General features: G+C 38.6%; 1 protein-coding gene across 2 annotated transcripts in view; it reads left to right on the top strand.

Annotated features, from left to right (window-relative positions):
- Positions 1-15,433, top strand: part of creb5b (cAMP responsive element binding protein 5b) — a 73,020-nt gene that overhangs the window by 48,472 nt on the left and 9,115 nt on the right. The window contains exons 8-10 of one of the 2 annotated variants that reach the window (XM_082150002.1): positions 11,908-11,937; positions 12,752-13,072; positions 15,075-15,302. In XM_082150002.1, coding sequence (XP_082006128.1) covers positions 11,908-11,937; positions 12,752-13,072; positions 15,075-15,302 — 579 coding nt within the window. The remainder of the gene's footprint in view (positions 1-11,907; positions 11,938-12,751; positions 13,073-15,074; positions 15,303-15,433) is intronic. The other variant, XM_082150003.1, reaches the window with a different exon arrangement.

The following is a 15,433-nucleotide window of genomic DNA, read 5'->3' as shown; positions in this document are numbered from 1 at the left end:
GACTTCGGTTTGAACATAAAAGGCTAAACGTTTTTGACATTTTCAGTGCATGTCTGTGTGAGGTAAAAGGACACAAGCTCTTGAAGCTCCGCCCCCTGTGCTGGGAGCAGCAGCTCATTTGCATTTAAAGGGACAGACACAAAAACTGTCTGTCTTTTGTGAGGTAAAAACTGTGTGAGGTAAATAATAATAATAATTATTATTATAATTATATTATTTAAAAAAAGTGACAACTTTAACATGCTAAATAAAAATATATGTGGGGTATTTTGAGCTAAAACTTCACATACACACTCTGGGGACATCAAAGACTTAGGCTATTTTACATCTTGTGAAAAGGGCATTATACCACCCCTTTAAGGAATTACGCAATTAATTGTTGTATTTTTCTCAAGCAATTGTCAAGGAATGGCAATTACTTAATCCTCTAGCTTCTTTGTGCATTGAGTCTTTCCTTGTCAATGCAACAAAAGGATTATCTCGTTCAGCTAATGCATTTTCAATGCACAATAGTTTTTTTCATTAAGTGGATGGGGGGGATGGAGAACATCTAGTGTGCATTTGTGTTCTAATGGCAGTGTGTTGTTATAGCTGTATGGGCGTCCATACTGAGGCCGCCAGTGGGTCCACACACCAGTTGAGGGTAAACATGTGACACGCGTTTAGATGACCACCAATGAACACTGCTTAAAGGTGCAGTAAGTGAATTCTGAGAAGCGCTGTTTAAAGTTGACCGGACCGAGCACCAAAGCACACTTGTAGCCAGTCGGCAGGAAGGAGCGTATACATTCATGAGGGGGAGGTGTCCGTGTTGCATTGCGTGTTTGTTTTGGAGATTTACGATATCAACAGCGTTTCTCAGAAATCGCTTATTGCACCTTAGGTTAAAATAGATTATGCCTACACTGTAAAAAAAAAGTTGCTGACTTAAATTTTTAAGTACACTCAATTTGTTATCATGTTATGTTTAATTAATTTCAACTTAAACTATATTAAACTGAGTTTACAAAAATTGTTGATGTTGTATAACTTATAAAAAAGTTGAAAACTGCTTAACTTATTTTGATGAGTTAAAGCAATGTAAAAACATATGTTGTCATAACTTATTGATCATATATTTTTTTACAGTGAAATGCAAGAAACTCCAGAGTTCCCTGCTTCATTTGTCACCACAGCTGCAGTTAATAGTTTATTTATCAATTAAATGACATAGGTATAAAGAAAAGGAGCAATGTATAGCATAGTGTACAATAGGCTATTGATCACCTATCTCACACCATCTTTGCAAAGATTGTGTGAGATAGGTGACCAATAGCCTCATGCTTTGCTATTCAAGCATTGTGTACAAATTTAGTTTAAAATGAGTTGTGTATATTTATGTCTATACACATGGCTATTTATATTTACTTTGTGAATAATTTCCTCAACTACATTTATAGACGCACCTGAAATAAACTTCCCTGAACTAGTTTCCCTTTTCTCATTTGTAAGTCGCTTTGGATAAAAGCGTCTGCTAAATGAATAAATGTAATACTACATCACTGTGGTTAAATATGCCACATTAGCCATTAGATGAAATAAGTGCTTTTTGTAGTTTACATTTTGATTCTGCACTTTTGTTACTAAGTATGTCAAATTAAGATTTGGTATTTTTATGTTCCTCATCATACGACTAAAACTTAATTGAGAAATCCTCAGCTGATACTTTTGTTTGTCTAAATGTAATGCATGCTAATATGTTTCAGTGCTAAAGACATTACCCTACCTGTCTCTTTCTCCTTGAAGTTAAGGACCCTTGATGCTCACAGATCCATGCCTGAGTGCAATCAGCTCTGTTTTTACAACTGTTTGACCCTGAAATGTTTCAAATGGTGTTTGTTGAATGCACCCTGTAGGTAATACAGGTTGATTGGGAAGGCTGGAGTATTTCTTTTCATTCTGTATTTACATGGTAAAGTGATGGATGTCTGTGTCGGCAGTTGCACTCGCGTTGATTAGCTCGTCCGCAGAGCTGATTGTGTCTGCTTTTGTTAGGTGATCCTGATTGGGTTCTAGCTATTACCCAGCCTGTCATTCAGGGGCGGCTTTAAGGGAGTGATTTCCTTGCTCAGCTCCTGCCTTTTCTGGTGCTGAGCCACTTTATGTTGTGTGAATTCTGTATTTGAAGAGCATGTGTCCTTAAAAACTGAAAACTGAAAAAAGATTTGGTGTAGGATTTACTTTTAAGAAAGTTTTTTCAATATCCGTGACTGAGGTACCCCTGAGGAAGGCACCTAACCCCCAATCGCTCCCCGGGTGCCGCAGTGAATGGCCGCCCACTGCTCTGGGTGCGTGTGTCCACGGCTTTCAATGTGTGTGTTTGTGAGTGTGTGTGTGTTCACTACTCACTGCTTCTAATGTGTGTGTGTGTACTAACTTGGATGGGTTAAATGCAGAGGACAAATTCCAAATAATTACAAAGAAATAACACACTGAATAGAAAAAAGTAGAAAAACTGAAATAGGTTTTTCTTGTAAAATGTAATCTTAAATCGTTGAACTTTGAAATATACAGTATATATATATATATATATATATAGCGCATGACATTAAAATGTAAAGTTTGTTTTTAATAAACCTTTTTATTTTATGGGTCAATTTGTTAACATTAGTTAATGCATTAGGTATCATGAACAATCAATGAACACATTTTTTTTTTTTACAGTATTATTGTTTTAGGTTAATGATAATTCTTAAATATACTATTGTTCTTTGTTTATTCATGTTCATTTATAAGACATACAACTTAAAATGTAAAAAAAAAAAAATAGTAGTATATGCAGAGTTTAATATTATCCAGATTAATTAAAGCTGTAAAAGTATTATTCATTGTTAGTTCATGATACCTAATACAATACACTTTTAACAAACTGAACCTAATTTTAAAATGTTAACTTGTTTTAAATAAAAAAATTTCATTGCACATTCATTTTTCAACAACTTTTCTCAGCTAATTGCAGAACGCAGTGGATAAAATCAAGTCCCAATCTAGTCCTATCCAACTCGTATTCTGCTTCACATCACATCATGGAAGTTAAACACATTTGCATGCAGTTTTGTGTTATTTTTAACCCTTTAAACTATTTTGACATACTGAAGTGTAGAAAGCATTTTTTTACAAGAATGATTATCCTTATTTTTTCTGCCACATGTGCCAGCTTGTAGGGTTTTTGCCTTCCCGCTGTCATTCCTCCCATTAACTACATCATATATGAAATTCCTGCTCTGTGACAAGATGCAAAGTAAAGCCAAATTAAATTGGTTCCAAATGATTAGCCTGGCAAAGCTGACACAGACCCACAGTTGTGCCAAACAGTTCAGTCTGACGGCAGTGCTCCCACCAAACGGATTGCCTCTCCCGGCTCAGAAACCCTCCCATAAGAAATCAGTTAAGTGGTCCCCGGCTCGCAGCCGCTGGCAGGGTCTTGCTTTAGGGGGCGAGAGTGGAGTGGGGGTGGGGGTTGTTAAAAATGAGCTAATGGGTGGTGTGGAGGGATCGAGCATGCGCAGCGAGGCACAGCAGGGCCTGGACTCGGAGAGATGAGGGCAAGACCCTTATTGAGTCTGGCATCAGTGTTCAGGGGGAACTGGGAGAAATAGATGGGCGTCTCATACCTTGGAGCCCAGAGAGCAGGAACCAGTGCCAGGAAAATTACAGCTCAGATTTATGCAATGAGAGAGAGTGAACATAAAGCACAGTACAGACCCAGAGGGCTGAAGGACGCAAGAGTTAGTGGCTGAGACGCTTGAATCTATGGGACTCTGATGCAGGATATACTTTAATACCTGATTTCAGCCTCCTCTGTGGTTTGAAACGATTGTAAAATAGCAGAGCCATGGCTAGAATGAATTCAATCTAATTTTGCTGTTACATGTTGCTGTATTATGCTGTCAATTTAACAACACTTTTATAATAAAAAATATTATATTACAATTAAGTATGTTCATTTCATTAATTAATTTCATGAAAACATTCATTAATACTTGAATTTATTTTAAAATGTAATGGCAAAGCTGAAGCTTCAGCATCACAGTCATTAGAGTCACATGATCCTTCAGAAATCATTCTAATATGATCATTTGGTGCTCAAGAAACATTTCTTATTATTATCAAGGTTGAAAACAGCTGGGGGTTTTTTGTGTGGAAACTGAATAAAAAGTTAAACTATTGTGGCCTATTTGAAATCAGCTTCTGACGGATGGCGATCCGTTCTTGTCTTATTAGTGCTCGGGGTTGATCACAAATTGTGGACTTCTGTTTGTCCACTCGCCATTTGAGGATTTGACCACAGGTTCTCTATGGGATTAATGATCTCCAAGCCAGTTCATTATCACTCTTTTGCCTTGTGCTCCATCATGCTTGAAAAGGCATGGATCATCACCAAATTGTACCTGGGTCATTGGGAGAAGTTGCTCTTGCAGGACGTTTTGATACCATTTTTTATTCCTGGGAGTGTTCTTAGGCAAAACTGTGAGGACCCACTCCCTTGGATGAAAAGCAACCCCACACATGGATGGTCTCAGGATGCTGTTGGCATGACACAGGACTCACCTTTTCTTCTCCAGACAATCGATTTTCCAGATGTCCCAAAACAGTCGGAAGGGGGCTTCATCAGAGAAAATACCTACTGCTGTCCAATCATTACTTCCTGCAGAATGTCAGTCTTTCCTTGATGTTTTTCTTGGAGAAAAGTGGACACCACTTTTCTTGGACACCAGGCCATTGTCCCAAAATCTTTACCTCACTGTGCGTGCAGATACACTCGAAACTACCTGCTGGTGACACGAGTCCATAGCTGACTGCTACGTTTCAATGTTCAATGTTAAAAAAATGAAGATTTTCGCCAATGAAGCTTTTTGCAATTATTTAAAATGCATCTCACTCTTCACAAGCATCTAGAAACAATGTGAATCAACACCACAACAACTGAAGCAGCAAACTTTGCTAAACACAACATTGATGTCACTGCCAATACTTTTGGCCATGGCCGTGTATATAGAAATGTTATTAAGTTGGTTCATGTTGGAAGAAGAGAGAACAGTCTCACAGTTCAAAAAGTGTAATCGTCACAGGCAAGGAATAGGAGAGAGATGAAAGGAAATGAAGAAGAAAAGGAACAACACAGAACAAGACTGACAGAAGGAGTATTAGACAGGTAGAGCTGTCACTGATACGGTTCAGAGTGAGTTTAGTTGGCAGTAAGTCTGGCAGACAGCAGACAAGCTCTTTCTGGCTAGACACACACACACACACACACACACACTGTCCTGCTCCACTTCTACCCAGGGGCTCCCTCTTGCCTCTGACCTCATTCACTTTGATTTACTCCTTCAGCAGCAGGTGTGGCCCTCCCTCTCTCTTTACACTCTTTTATTGATATGAAGTCATCCCTCCGTCCTCAGAAAGCTGAGGCTGTTGTCAAGATGCACCTTGATGCATTCGCGATGATATCACTCAAACACCGGTGTCACGAAGGAAGAGGCAATTAATAAATACCATTAATGTGCAATTACCCGTCATGCCTCTGGCTTTGTGAAGCACATGTGAGTGAGAGAAATGAGAGGTCAGGCTAAAGCTCAGCGATGAAACGGAGAAGGATTTGAAACGATCGCTGCTCTTATGATTGTGCGGACGGATGGACGTTGCGGGATATCTGTGTGGATATCACATGAACGAAACCCGATAGATCATCGTCTGGGCTCTATGGAGCTATGTTTTATATTGCTTAAAATATCTGATGATTGATTTGTAGAAGGAAAGGAACAGGATAAGAAGGATTGGGGGTTATTTCTCAAGATGCTGTGGAAGGTATTGTCCAGGTCCAGACGCATCCCCCTTTGTCTCATGTTGTCACATTTTTCACTGTACAGTTTAGTCCAATTTGCAGCTTGTTGTGGCTTTTAGGTGCGAGATCATCTGAAATGTAATTGTTAAATAAAAATTAATTCAAATAATTTAGAAGTTATAAAAAAAAAAAAGTTCATATTGACTAGTAGTTGGCACTTATTTTGATAAAGGTTGAAATAAAGTACACAACCTTTGCACATATTTTTGCCTTGAATTGCAGTCTGGAGGCTAGTTTCCGAGTATCATAGATAGTCTGCTTTTTTTGGGCGGTCTGAGTTGACAAATTTCTCAGATAATTGTGTTGTGTATGATGTGTACAACCTCTGCTTCAGACCAGTTGAATTACATCAAACATGCTTGATATTTTCACGCATAGTGCATTCCAGCCTTAAAAAGACTTCATTAAAACATTCTACATGTCACCTATTCTCATTTTTTGTTGTCTGTGTGTGTGTTTGGATTTGAAATGGGAAACATCTTTTGCTAAAATCTCACACATGGTGACTCATCTGACATAAATCTCTCACATCTTATCTACATATAACTTGCAGTTTGAACAGTCAGTCTAAAAAAAGCTGCTTTACAAATTTACAGTGATTGAATTTTATGGGCACAGAAATAACTCTACACTGTAAAAAAAATCATATAATCAATTATACAAGATTCAACTGATTTTTAAAGTCAGTTTAATGTAGTTTAAGTTGAAATGACTTAAACATCCAAGTTGATTGTACTTAAAACTTGAAGTCAGCAACTTCTTTTTTTTACAGCGTAGCCTACTTAACTTGCTACTAAGTGCTTCAAACAAAACTCTTTGAGTAATTTTTAAAAGTTTTAACTTGGCAAACGTTGGACAATCCAGTGCTTAGCTTTTCCACAAACATTTTCCACGATTACCAATTCTTTTACATTCCCTCCCCACCTGTCTTGAATATTTGGTTACATCTCTCTCTCTCACACACACACACACGCACGTGCGCGCACACACACACTTCTCTCTGTCGTGAATCAGAAGAGTTTATCTCTGAAGGACAGCTTCTCAACAGGCCAACACTTGTGTTACAGTAATGACTGTTTTCCTCAGGTTTTGCAGTGCCAGCGTGCAAGACAGCACTATCATTACAGGCTAATACAGCTGCTGTTTCAGCTCGACTCTAATGTCTGTTTACACCTCATTACCAAAGGCAGATGAGACACACACCAGCGCTGATCTGGGTTCTCAGCCAACGTCATAAGAGATTATGGACACCTAACATAAATACAGTAGGTTATATTACAAGCCTCCCTGCACCGTTCATTTCTACCTGCCAGATCTGGAAGAGAAAGTTTTCCTTGAAGTACTTGGGTGAGAGTACTTTTATTCTTATTTCTTTGCTCTTGCTACACTCTTAAAAATAAGATAAAATACTTCTATTGGTTCCATGAAGAACATTTGACATCCATGGAACCTTTCCGTTGCTCAAAAGGTTCTTTAGATTATTTAAATGTTCTTCACACTAAGAAAAGAAATGGTTCTTTTAAGAACTGATCACTGGGGGAAACCATAATGGTTCTTCTATAGCATCCCTGCGAAAACCCCCGTTTGGAACTTTTGTTTTTATGGGTGTATACATTATTGACAAGTCCAGTTTGTGGTAGGAAGTGTAAAGGATGAGAAATCCTAGTTAAGTAATTGCTTAACAAATGTGATCTGAACTTTCTGGTTTTGATGTGTCAGATTTTTGTCCCGTCGAGTGACTAATGGTTTCATGTTTATTCTGGGTTTCTGCCAGCAGGAGAGCAGGTTTCAACGGTTTGTTTGATGTTACCAAAAGCTCAAAGAATTGAATGTCTGTCTAATAAGTGTGCCTTTTGTTCTTTTATGGTCCTTTGTAGCTGATTATCCGCTCGTGAAGTTGTAAATAAAACAAAGCTTATTAGAGTACGTTTTGCAAGAAAATGCGATTTTCAAAATTGTGTGTTTCTTTGTAATTGTTTGTGAAATGTAGTAGTTCTGAATTAAAAAATAAAATTCAGTGTATATATTATCTATTATCAATTCAGACTTTTTTTTCCTCACATGTTTAGTCAAGTGTTTCAGCACATTGCTTGTGTATTCCGTATCAGTAGTGTGTCTAGTGGTTACTAGGTATCTGTTAAGTGTGCACTTCCTGCTTTGTGCCGTCTCTCTCTCTCTCTCAGCCTGTTGTGGCTCATTTGGCCTCTGACCCCGTGTGGCACTCTGGGGCCCTGCTCAGAGCCAGACTGATTACATTAGAGCACTGATAGCGGACGCTCTCCCTACGCCCCACAAATGATGGATGAATGTCTCTTCCTGTGGAAGAGAAAGAGCGAGAGATACTCCAATACCCCCCTTCTCGCTTCCCCCCTCCATCAACTGCTGGCTCACTGCCAAGCGGAGCTTTATAGGACGAGGCCCCGTGCTTGTTCTCTCCTTTAGTGTGGCGCGGCCCCAGACAGTGGCATTCCCCCGTGTGGGAACTCGGCGCAATCTGCCCCGGACCAAGAGGGAGGGAGAGATAGGTGCACAGCTGCCCAGGTCCAATCAAAGCGAGAGTGTTGATGGACAGGTGGCGCAATCAGTCAGAGGTGTTTTAGTGCACTGTGACCCCATGTCAAGTATGTTAATGGATGAAAGATGGTCCCTTGGCTCCTGTGATTCTGATACACTCCATCTTTGTACACGTATTAGAACCTAGACGTCTCCTCTTTTAGATGAGCGGAGAGAGTGACATGCGGTATGTTATATAAAAAATTCTTATTGTCGATGTCCTATTGGATCTGACAGTTTTGAACTGTTGTTCATTTTTGAACAGTTTAACCACTCCTTGATTAAATTGACCATTAAACCATTCTTTGTGATGGAAAAGTGCAGAATTTCAAAATTCCATACAAAGATTTCAACATTAAAGTGTCCAAATTTGATTAAATATTATTAAAATTTTATATAAATATTAAAGTGTCCAAAAATATTTTATAATTAAAAAAATATAAATTTTATATATATATATATATATATATATATATATATATATATGATGAGATGATTTATAAAATTGAATCTTAAGACACTTCTTTGAAATTTTTTAATATATATATACACACACACAATTTTTTCATGCTTTTTAAAAGAAGTGGTCATATGCTCATTAGGACTGCATTTATTTGATCCAAAATACAATAAAAGACAGTAATATTGTGAAATGTTATTGCAATTTAAATGAACTGATTTCTTTTTCCATATATTTTAAAATATAATTTACTCCTGTGATGCAAAGCTGAATTTTCAGCATCATTACTTCAGTCTTCAGTGTTGCATGATCCTTCAGAAATCATTCTAATATGCTGATTTGAAACATTTCTTATATTATAAATGATGAAAAAAACACTTGTGCTGCTCAATATTTTTGTGGAAACCATGATACATTTTGTTCAGAATTCTTTGATGAATAGAAAGTTAAAAACAACAGCATTTATTTCCATTCTTTTCTAACATTGTTAAAGTCTTTACTGTCACTGTTACTGACTTTTGATCAATGTAATGCATGTTTGCTGATGAGTAACAGTATAAACATTTTATTCAAACAACAGCAACAACAAAAGTCTTACTGACCCAAAACCTTTGAACGGCAGTGTGTGTATATATTCAAACACTGCATTTTTTCCAATAAAATGTTTGATATATTTTATGTAGTGTCCAAATACTTTGTTTGTATAGTGTGTTGTTAATAATGTTACATTTTAAAAGGCAAAACCAGCCACTCTTGGTCCTTTTTCAATACAACATTAAAATCCAGACATATAAATCATACACACAATCATGCACTAGACATATACACAGATATCAGACTGGGGAGAACAGAAAATAGAAAGTTTAGGTGCCTCACAGTGGCTGGCAGTGTTTTCTTAACGGGAATTGTTTTGCATGCTGCAGCAGAAATGTTGATAAAGGCAATGGTGGGTTATTATTGCTGAGCTGGCAAGGGTTAGAGTGGATTACGATGCAGCGGGTGGGTGAAAACAGCGTTAACGCCAGTTAAGGGCAGCAGTAAGGATGGGAAAGTTAGTGCTTGTGCATTTGGCCGCCAGTGTGTGAAGGCAGAAAGCACTGGCAGCTCCAGGAGTCAGGGAGGGACGGTATGGCTTTGCTTGGCTTGGAGAGCCGAAGAGCCAGCAACTTATCAAATCAATTTGGGTTTTGTTTTGGTAAATAGCAACTAGGATGATTCAGAGAGTAAAGACATCTTGAAAAAAAAAAGACATCTCACAGGTTGACCAGCTTGAGAAGAAAGGGATGCTGTGCTCCGGTCTGTGCCTTGGCACTCACATACGGTCCAGCTGGCTCTGACTCTCAGAGAGTGAATGTGCTGCCTGTTACAAACACACGGCTCTGGACACTGGCCTCTCTGACCCACAGCATCTGGAGCGCCTGCAGGGAGAACAGGAGCATGGCAGGGACATGTCTGATTCTTTTCTCTCATTCTTCTGGATCTGTTTGTGGAAACTTGTGAGATTTAAATTACATGAAGGTGTGCTAAGTAATGTTTCTCTCGTTTAAAAAAAAAAACGTATACATAAATGAAGTGAACAGTAATTTTGTAAAATATGTGTAAAATTATGTACATTCACATGAGATGAAGCCTCTATTTGTAGCCTATATTTATTTTACTTGGAGTGGGTTGCCTTATGAATCAGCCATTTTGAAATCACAAACTACCAACTGATGTGATAATTGTGTGAAGAATGATTGATGACGGACCGTTGAATGATGGGAACAATAATTGTGTGCAGAATTGATTTCTTAAACATCTCATCCCAAGACTCCGTTGCTAATTCCAAAAACATCATTTTAGAGTTAGTAACAGAAGCTTGAGCCATTGATAAACAGACTAATGTAGTTAATTCAGAAGCAGAGAGATTAATTGATTAAAAGTGTGTGAATTACTTCAGTCTATGCGACTCTCAATCATCTTCGGCAGCAGCGTCTCTACTAACAGCAAAGCTGTTACAAACAATGATGTTACTACTTTGATACTGAGAAATGTCGCGTGGCTTTTCAGTTGCGAAACTATTTTACTGAGACAGTCGTAGGGCAACTCTGACATCAAGTTGCGTGCACATGTACTGTATGTTTCCATGTGTGTGTGAGTTTGTGTCTGTGCTGTATGTGAGAGAGATGGGGAGAAAGAGAACGTGCTATTCATAAATAATAAAACGTAATTTTGTGGGGAAAACATAGAAATAGTGTGTCATTTGTGGGTTCTATTTATTTGCTTGGTCAATGTCTTAGTGGGTTTTGGATCCTTTGCTGTTGTAGGCTGTGTGGAACTTTGAAATAACTGATATCATTTGGCGAAGTATGGAACTGTAATGCGGTCAAGACCTGCCTGGAACTACTTTAGCTGTGCGTTTACTTGAAATGAACTGCACGCCTTAGAATATTCATCTACCAATCAGAATCAAGCATTCAACAGCCCTGTACTTTAAAGTAACTTAGTAACCCCTCATTTTATTGGATTCTTACAGTATTCATGGCTGACTAAAAATTGCGCTCTTTCTACAATGGCATTTGACGCGTAATATTTTTTGCTTTTGCATGACGCTGCATCCACACCACTAGGTGTCAGTATATGTCCAAGAAGCCATGTCGGCCATTGCAACAAACAAAAAACTACTGAGTGCACTTTTGAGTCATTTTGTTAGATTTTTTGTTAGTCTTACTTTCCATGAAGAGATTATCCTTGCTTGACTTCATTTAATGTTTTCTTTAATTTATTTGAGGGTTTTTTTGTGTTTTTTTTGTGTGTTTTTTTGATCCTCAGACCCATTTCTTATAAAGTCAGTCTACCTGCTCAGCTCTTGTGGAAATATATATACCGTAGACTCAACACTCTAAAAATACTCTTCCGAGTTTTTGCCTTGGCTCAAAAGTGACACTGAATGGACACAGACATACAAGTATATATGCACATGCTTATGTACTTTTATTTTTTTCATTTTGTCTACATGTGCCGTCAACAGATCAAACCGTCGGACATATTTTGGCGGGAGGTATGTTTATACTTGTGGCTTTTTTCAGACCCCTAAGTTGTCTTATTGAGCTGCCCAGAAAAACAGCTCTGTGAGAGAGAGAGCAGTCAGGTAAACATATTCCAAACACAGACGCTTTGAGCGTCTCTAGAGTCATAGACTCAAAGACCAGCCCTGGGTGAAAACTTAAGTAGACCACACGGTTGAAGCAACAGTGCGTAGGCCGAAGGGGAAATGGGCAAATCGAGTCCTCAGGGGCTTCTTGCTGCCAGAACTGCACCGCGCTGGGCTCGTTCTTCAGATGAAGCTTTTACACAGTGACGACAGATAGTGGAAAAGTGTGTTTGGGTGTGTAAGCGGGTGTGTAGGTGTGTGGGTGAGAGGGTAAATGGGAGTGACAGGCTTAGTTTCGGACATTCATGTACGTCAAAAAGTGGGCGAGCCGTCTTATATAATCTATCGGAAAAATGTAATCGCTCACTTGTCGACTCAAGAGACAGCCATGTTTTTGTCATGTTAACTGAAATTTAAATGAATCAGAATTTTGGTCTTGTTTTCCAGGTAAATATCCTAAAATAATAAAGATATATTTTCTTGGGTAGCAAAATTGTAATTTGTTTTCTCGTAATTCTATCTATCGATCTTCACTGGAAAATAAAAATACTAAAAACATTTAATGCAATGTTCACATTCACAACATGACCCCCTTCCCCCAGGTGCTAATCTTAGTGACAGGTTCCTTTGGTTTTCGTACAATACTCTTTTTAAATGGAGCATTTGAAACTTGCTAGTCATATTGCTAATAAAAAACATTTCCCCCCATTTTTCTATGCAGAGACTGAAAGCTGCCCTTGCCCACCATCCAGGGGGCATGGCGAACGGCAGCATGAACTCCATGGGTCATATGATGGAGATGATGCCATCGCGGCAGGATCAGGCCGGTCACCACCACATGCACTCTCACCCTCACCAGCACATGCAGGGCCCGCCTCACGGATACCCACACCATGCCCACCACCACCACCCCAGCCATGCACAGAGCGCCCATCACCACCCACAGAGCCACGGGCACCACAACTCCCACCCACCCCACCTGCACCCTGCACACGGACACCAGACCTCTCCGCACCAACCCATGCACTCCGCTGCTTCACAGGTACTGAACTGGGTTGAGATGCATTCGTGGAGGTTTTAATGCTGTAATATTTACAATGGGGATTGATGAGCTCAGCTGAATTGAACTTACTCTAATTTATCTGAGTTGAGTTGGGATGAACTGATTTCCGCAGAGTCATGTCTAATAAATGTTGTGTGTTTTTTTTTATAGATTTTATTCAAAAACAGTGTAAATTAAAAATACCATTACTTGAATACACCTCTTTTATAATAAGTATAATTATACATTTTTATAATATAAATATATTATAATTATACGTTTCTGAGTGGTACAATTGTCTTGATATCATAATAAATAAAAAGACTGACATTATTAAAAGAAGTTTAGAATAAATTGTTTACATATATTTATTAAAAATCAATGTTTTTTTTTGGAAGGGTTATTTATATTTAGAATATATAATCAAAAACGTTTGTCTGCCAAATCGAAGTCATGTAGTGCGACCAACATACATACTGCATCCGAAATCGCATACTTCCCTAATATATATAGTAGGCGAAAAACAGTATTTGACAAAAAAAAGTATGTCTGAATTCACAATATTCATAAAAGAGTAGGCAAAAAGTACCCGGATGATGTACTTCTTCCGGCAAGATTCTGAAATGTGCATACGATGGACACTTTGGGGATATTTAATTTAATTTTATCAATCAATAAATTCCTCTTGAAACAAACTTTGTTGTATTATTTTAATTTAATACTGTGAAGCTGCTTTGATACAATCTGTATTGTGAAAAGCGCTATACAAATAAACTTGACTTGACTTGACTTTACTATCCCATGAGGCAACAGGAGAGGATTTGTGAATGACAGTGAAGCGACGCAACTGAGGCTGAGGCACATGATAATGACAACATGGCGAATGTAGTACATCCAGATTACATTCATACTACACACACTCATACTATATAAAACATACTTTTTTAGCAGTAATTACTGCTTAATTAATGACTTATTCAAAATAAGTGCCTAGTCAAGAGAGAATGCGGTTTTACGATGCAGACTCACAGAAAAAAACATAAAACAGGAAATTATCATAGAGAGACCCCTGCAGACTCAAGTGTGTGTGTCAAGGTCAATAAATCTCTTAATATATTAGATAATTTGACCACATTATGAAAACGCAATGTTAGTTCAGGTTGTAAAATCCTCAAAAACTTTATCAATTAATAATTCATGATTTAAAAAAAGCATTTTTATCTTGGAAAATATATTTAAAAACTTCTCTAATAATAATGTATTTAATGTTGTAAAGTAAACATAATGCAAAACAGTATGTCATGTTTGACTTGCACCACATGACATTTTTGTTGAAAATGGTGTCAAAGTTTTCCAAAATCATATCAAATCAAGAGTACATTTCTAAGAAAATGAAACGTGTTTACTCTAGATTTCTAAAAGAGCTTTTCTTTATTTATCGTGTACACTCTTATTTATATAAACCTTCAGGTCTGGACATGACTGAATCCATCTTTTTGTGATTCAGAAAGTCTGCCTTAATGTATTATTAAGCCAAAGAAGGGGCCCTGTATACATACAAACCATCAAAGCCACTGCATTTTCCATCGCCTCCAGAAACCTGTAATGATCTGAAGACGGCAAACATGGCAACTGCCAAGCATATGTCAAAGAAGCTTTTTGTGGGCCATGTGCGCTGGTAGTGGCCCTGTTTCTCAGGGTGTCGTAGAGCATTGGTCCGAGTGGAAAACTGGGCCCTGACACCTCTTTATGAGGGTGGGGCAGCCTGTAAATCACACTGCTGTTTCTCACACCCAGACGTCCATCATAGGGCCGTAGGGCCACGTGTACAGGGCACATGTTGTTTTAAAGAAAACTCCCAGACAGGATGTTTCTGGCTGGAGAGGTCTGAACTAGGAGAATGTTTGGCAGGTGATTGGCCGGCAGCCAGGTCTATGAATATGAATATGATGCCTCGGGGGAGAATGTAACTTCAGACTCTTTTCTTTTTTTTTTTTTACAGTTATCTCCGGCTGCGCAGCACATGCAGCCGACGCAGACCCTTCATTCCCCGCCGCCCAGCGGAGGTCGTCGCAGGCGGGTCATGGATGAAGACCCTGACGAGCGCAGACGGAAGTTCCTGGAGAGGAATCGCGCAGCCGCCACACGCTGCAGACAGAAGAGGAAAGTGTGGGTGATGTCGCTAGAAAAGAAAGCCGAGGAGCTCACCCAAACCAACATGCAGTTGCAGGTCAGCATCACTCATTCGCACACTTCTCCTCAGCTGAAGGCCTCGGTTCTTAAGCGTTAAAACGCACTTCACTTTGGAACACACACTGAGATGTATTTCACGCCTGGCGTCATATTTCACTCGGTATTAGC

This window comes from Leuciscus leuciscus (genome assembly GCF_965113295.1).
Source record: "Leuciscus leuciscus genome assembly, chromosome: 20".
In the NCBI taxonomy this organism is placed as follows: domain Eukaryota; kingdom Metazoa; phylum Chordata; class Actinopteri; order Cypriniformes; family Leuciscidae; genus Leuciscus; species Leuciscus leuciscus.
This window is presented reverse-complemented; position numbering and strand designations above follow the sequence as displayed.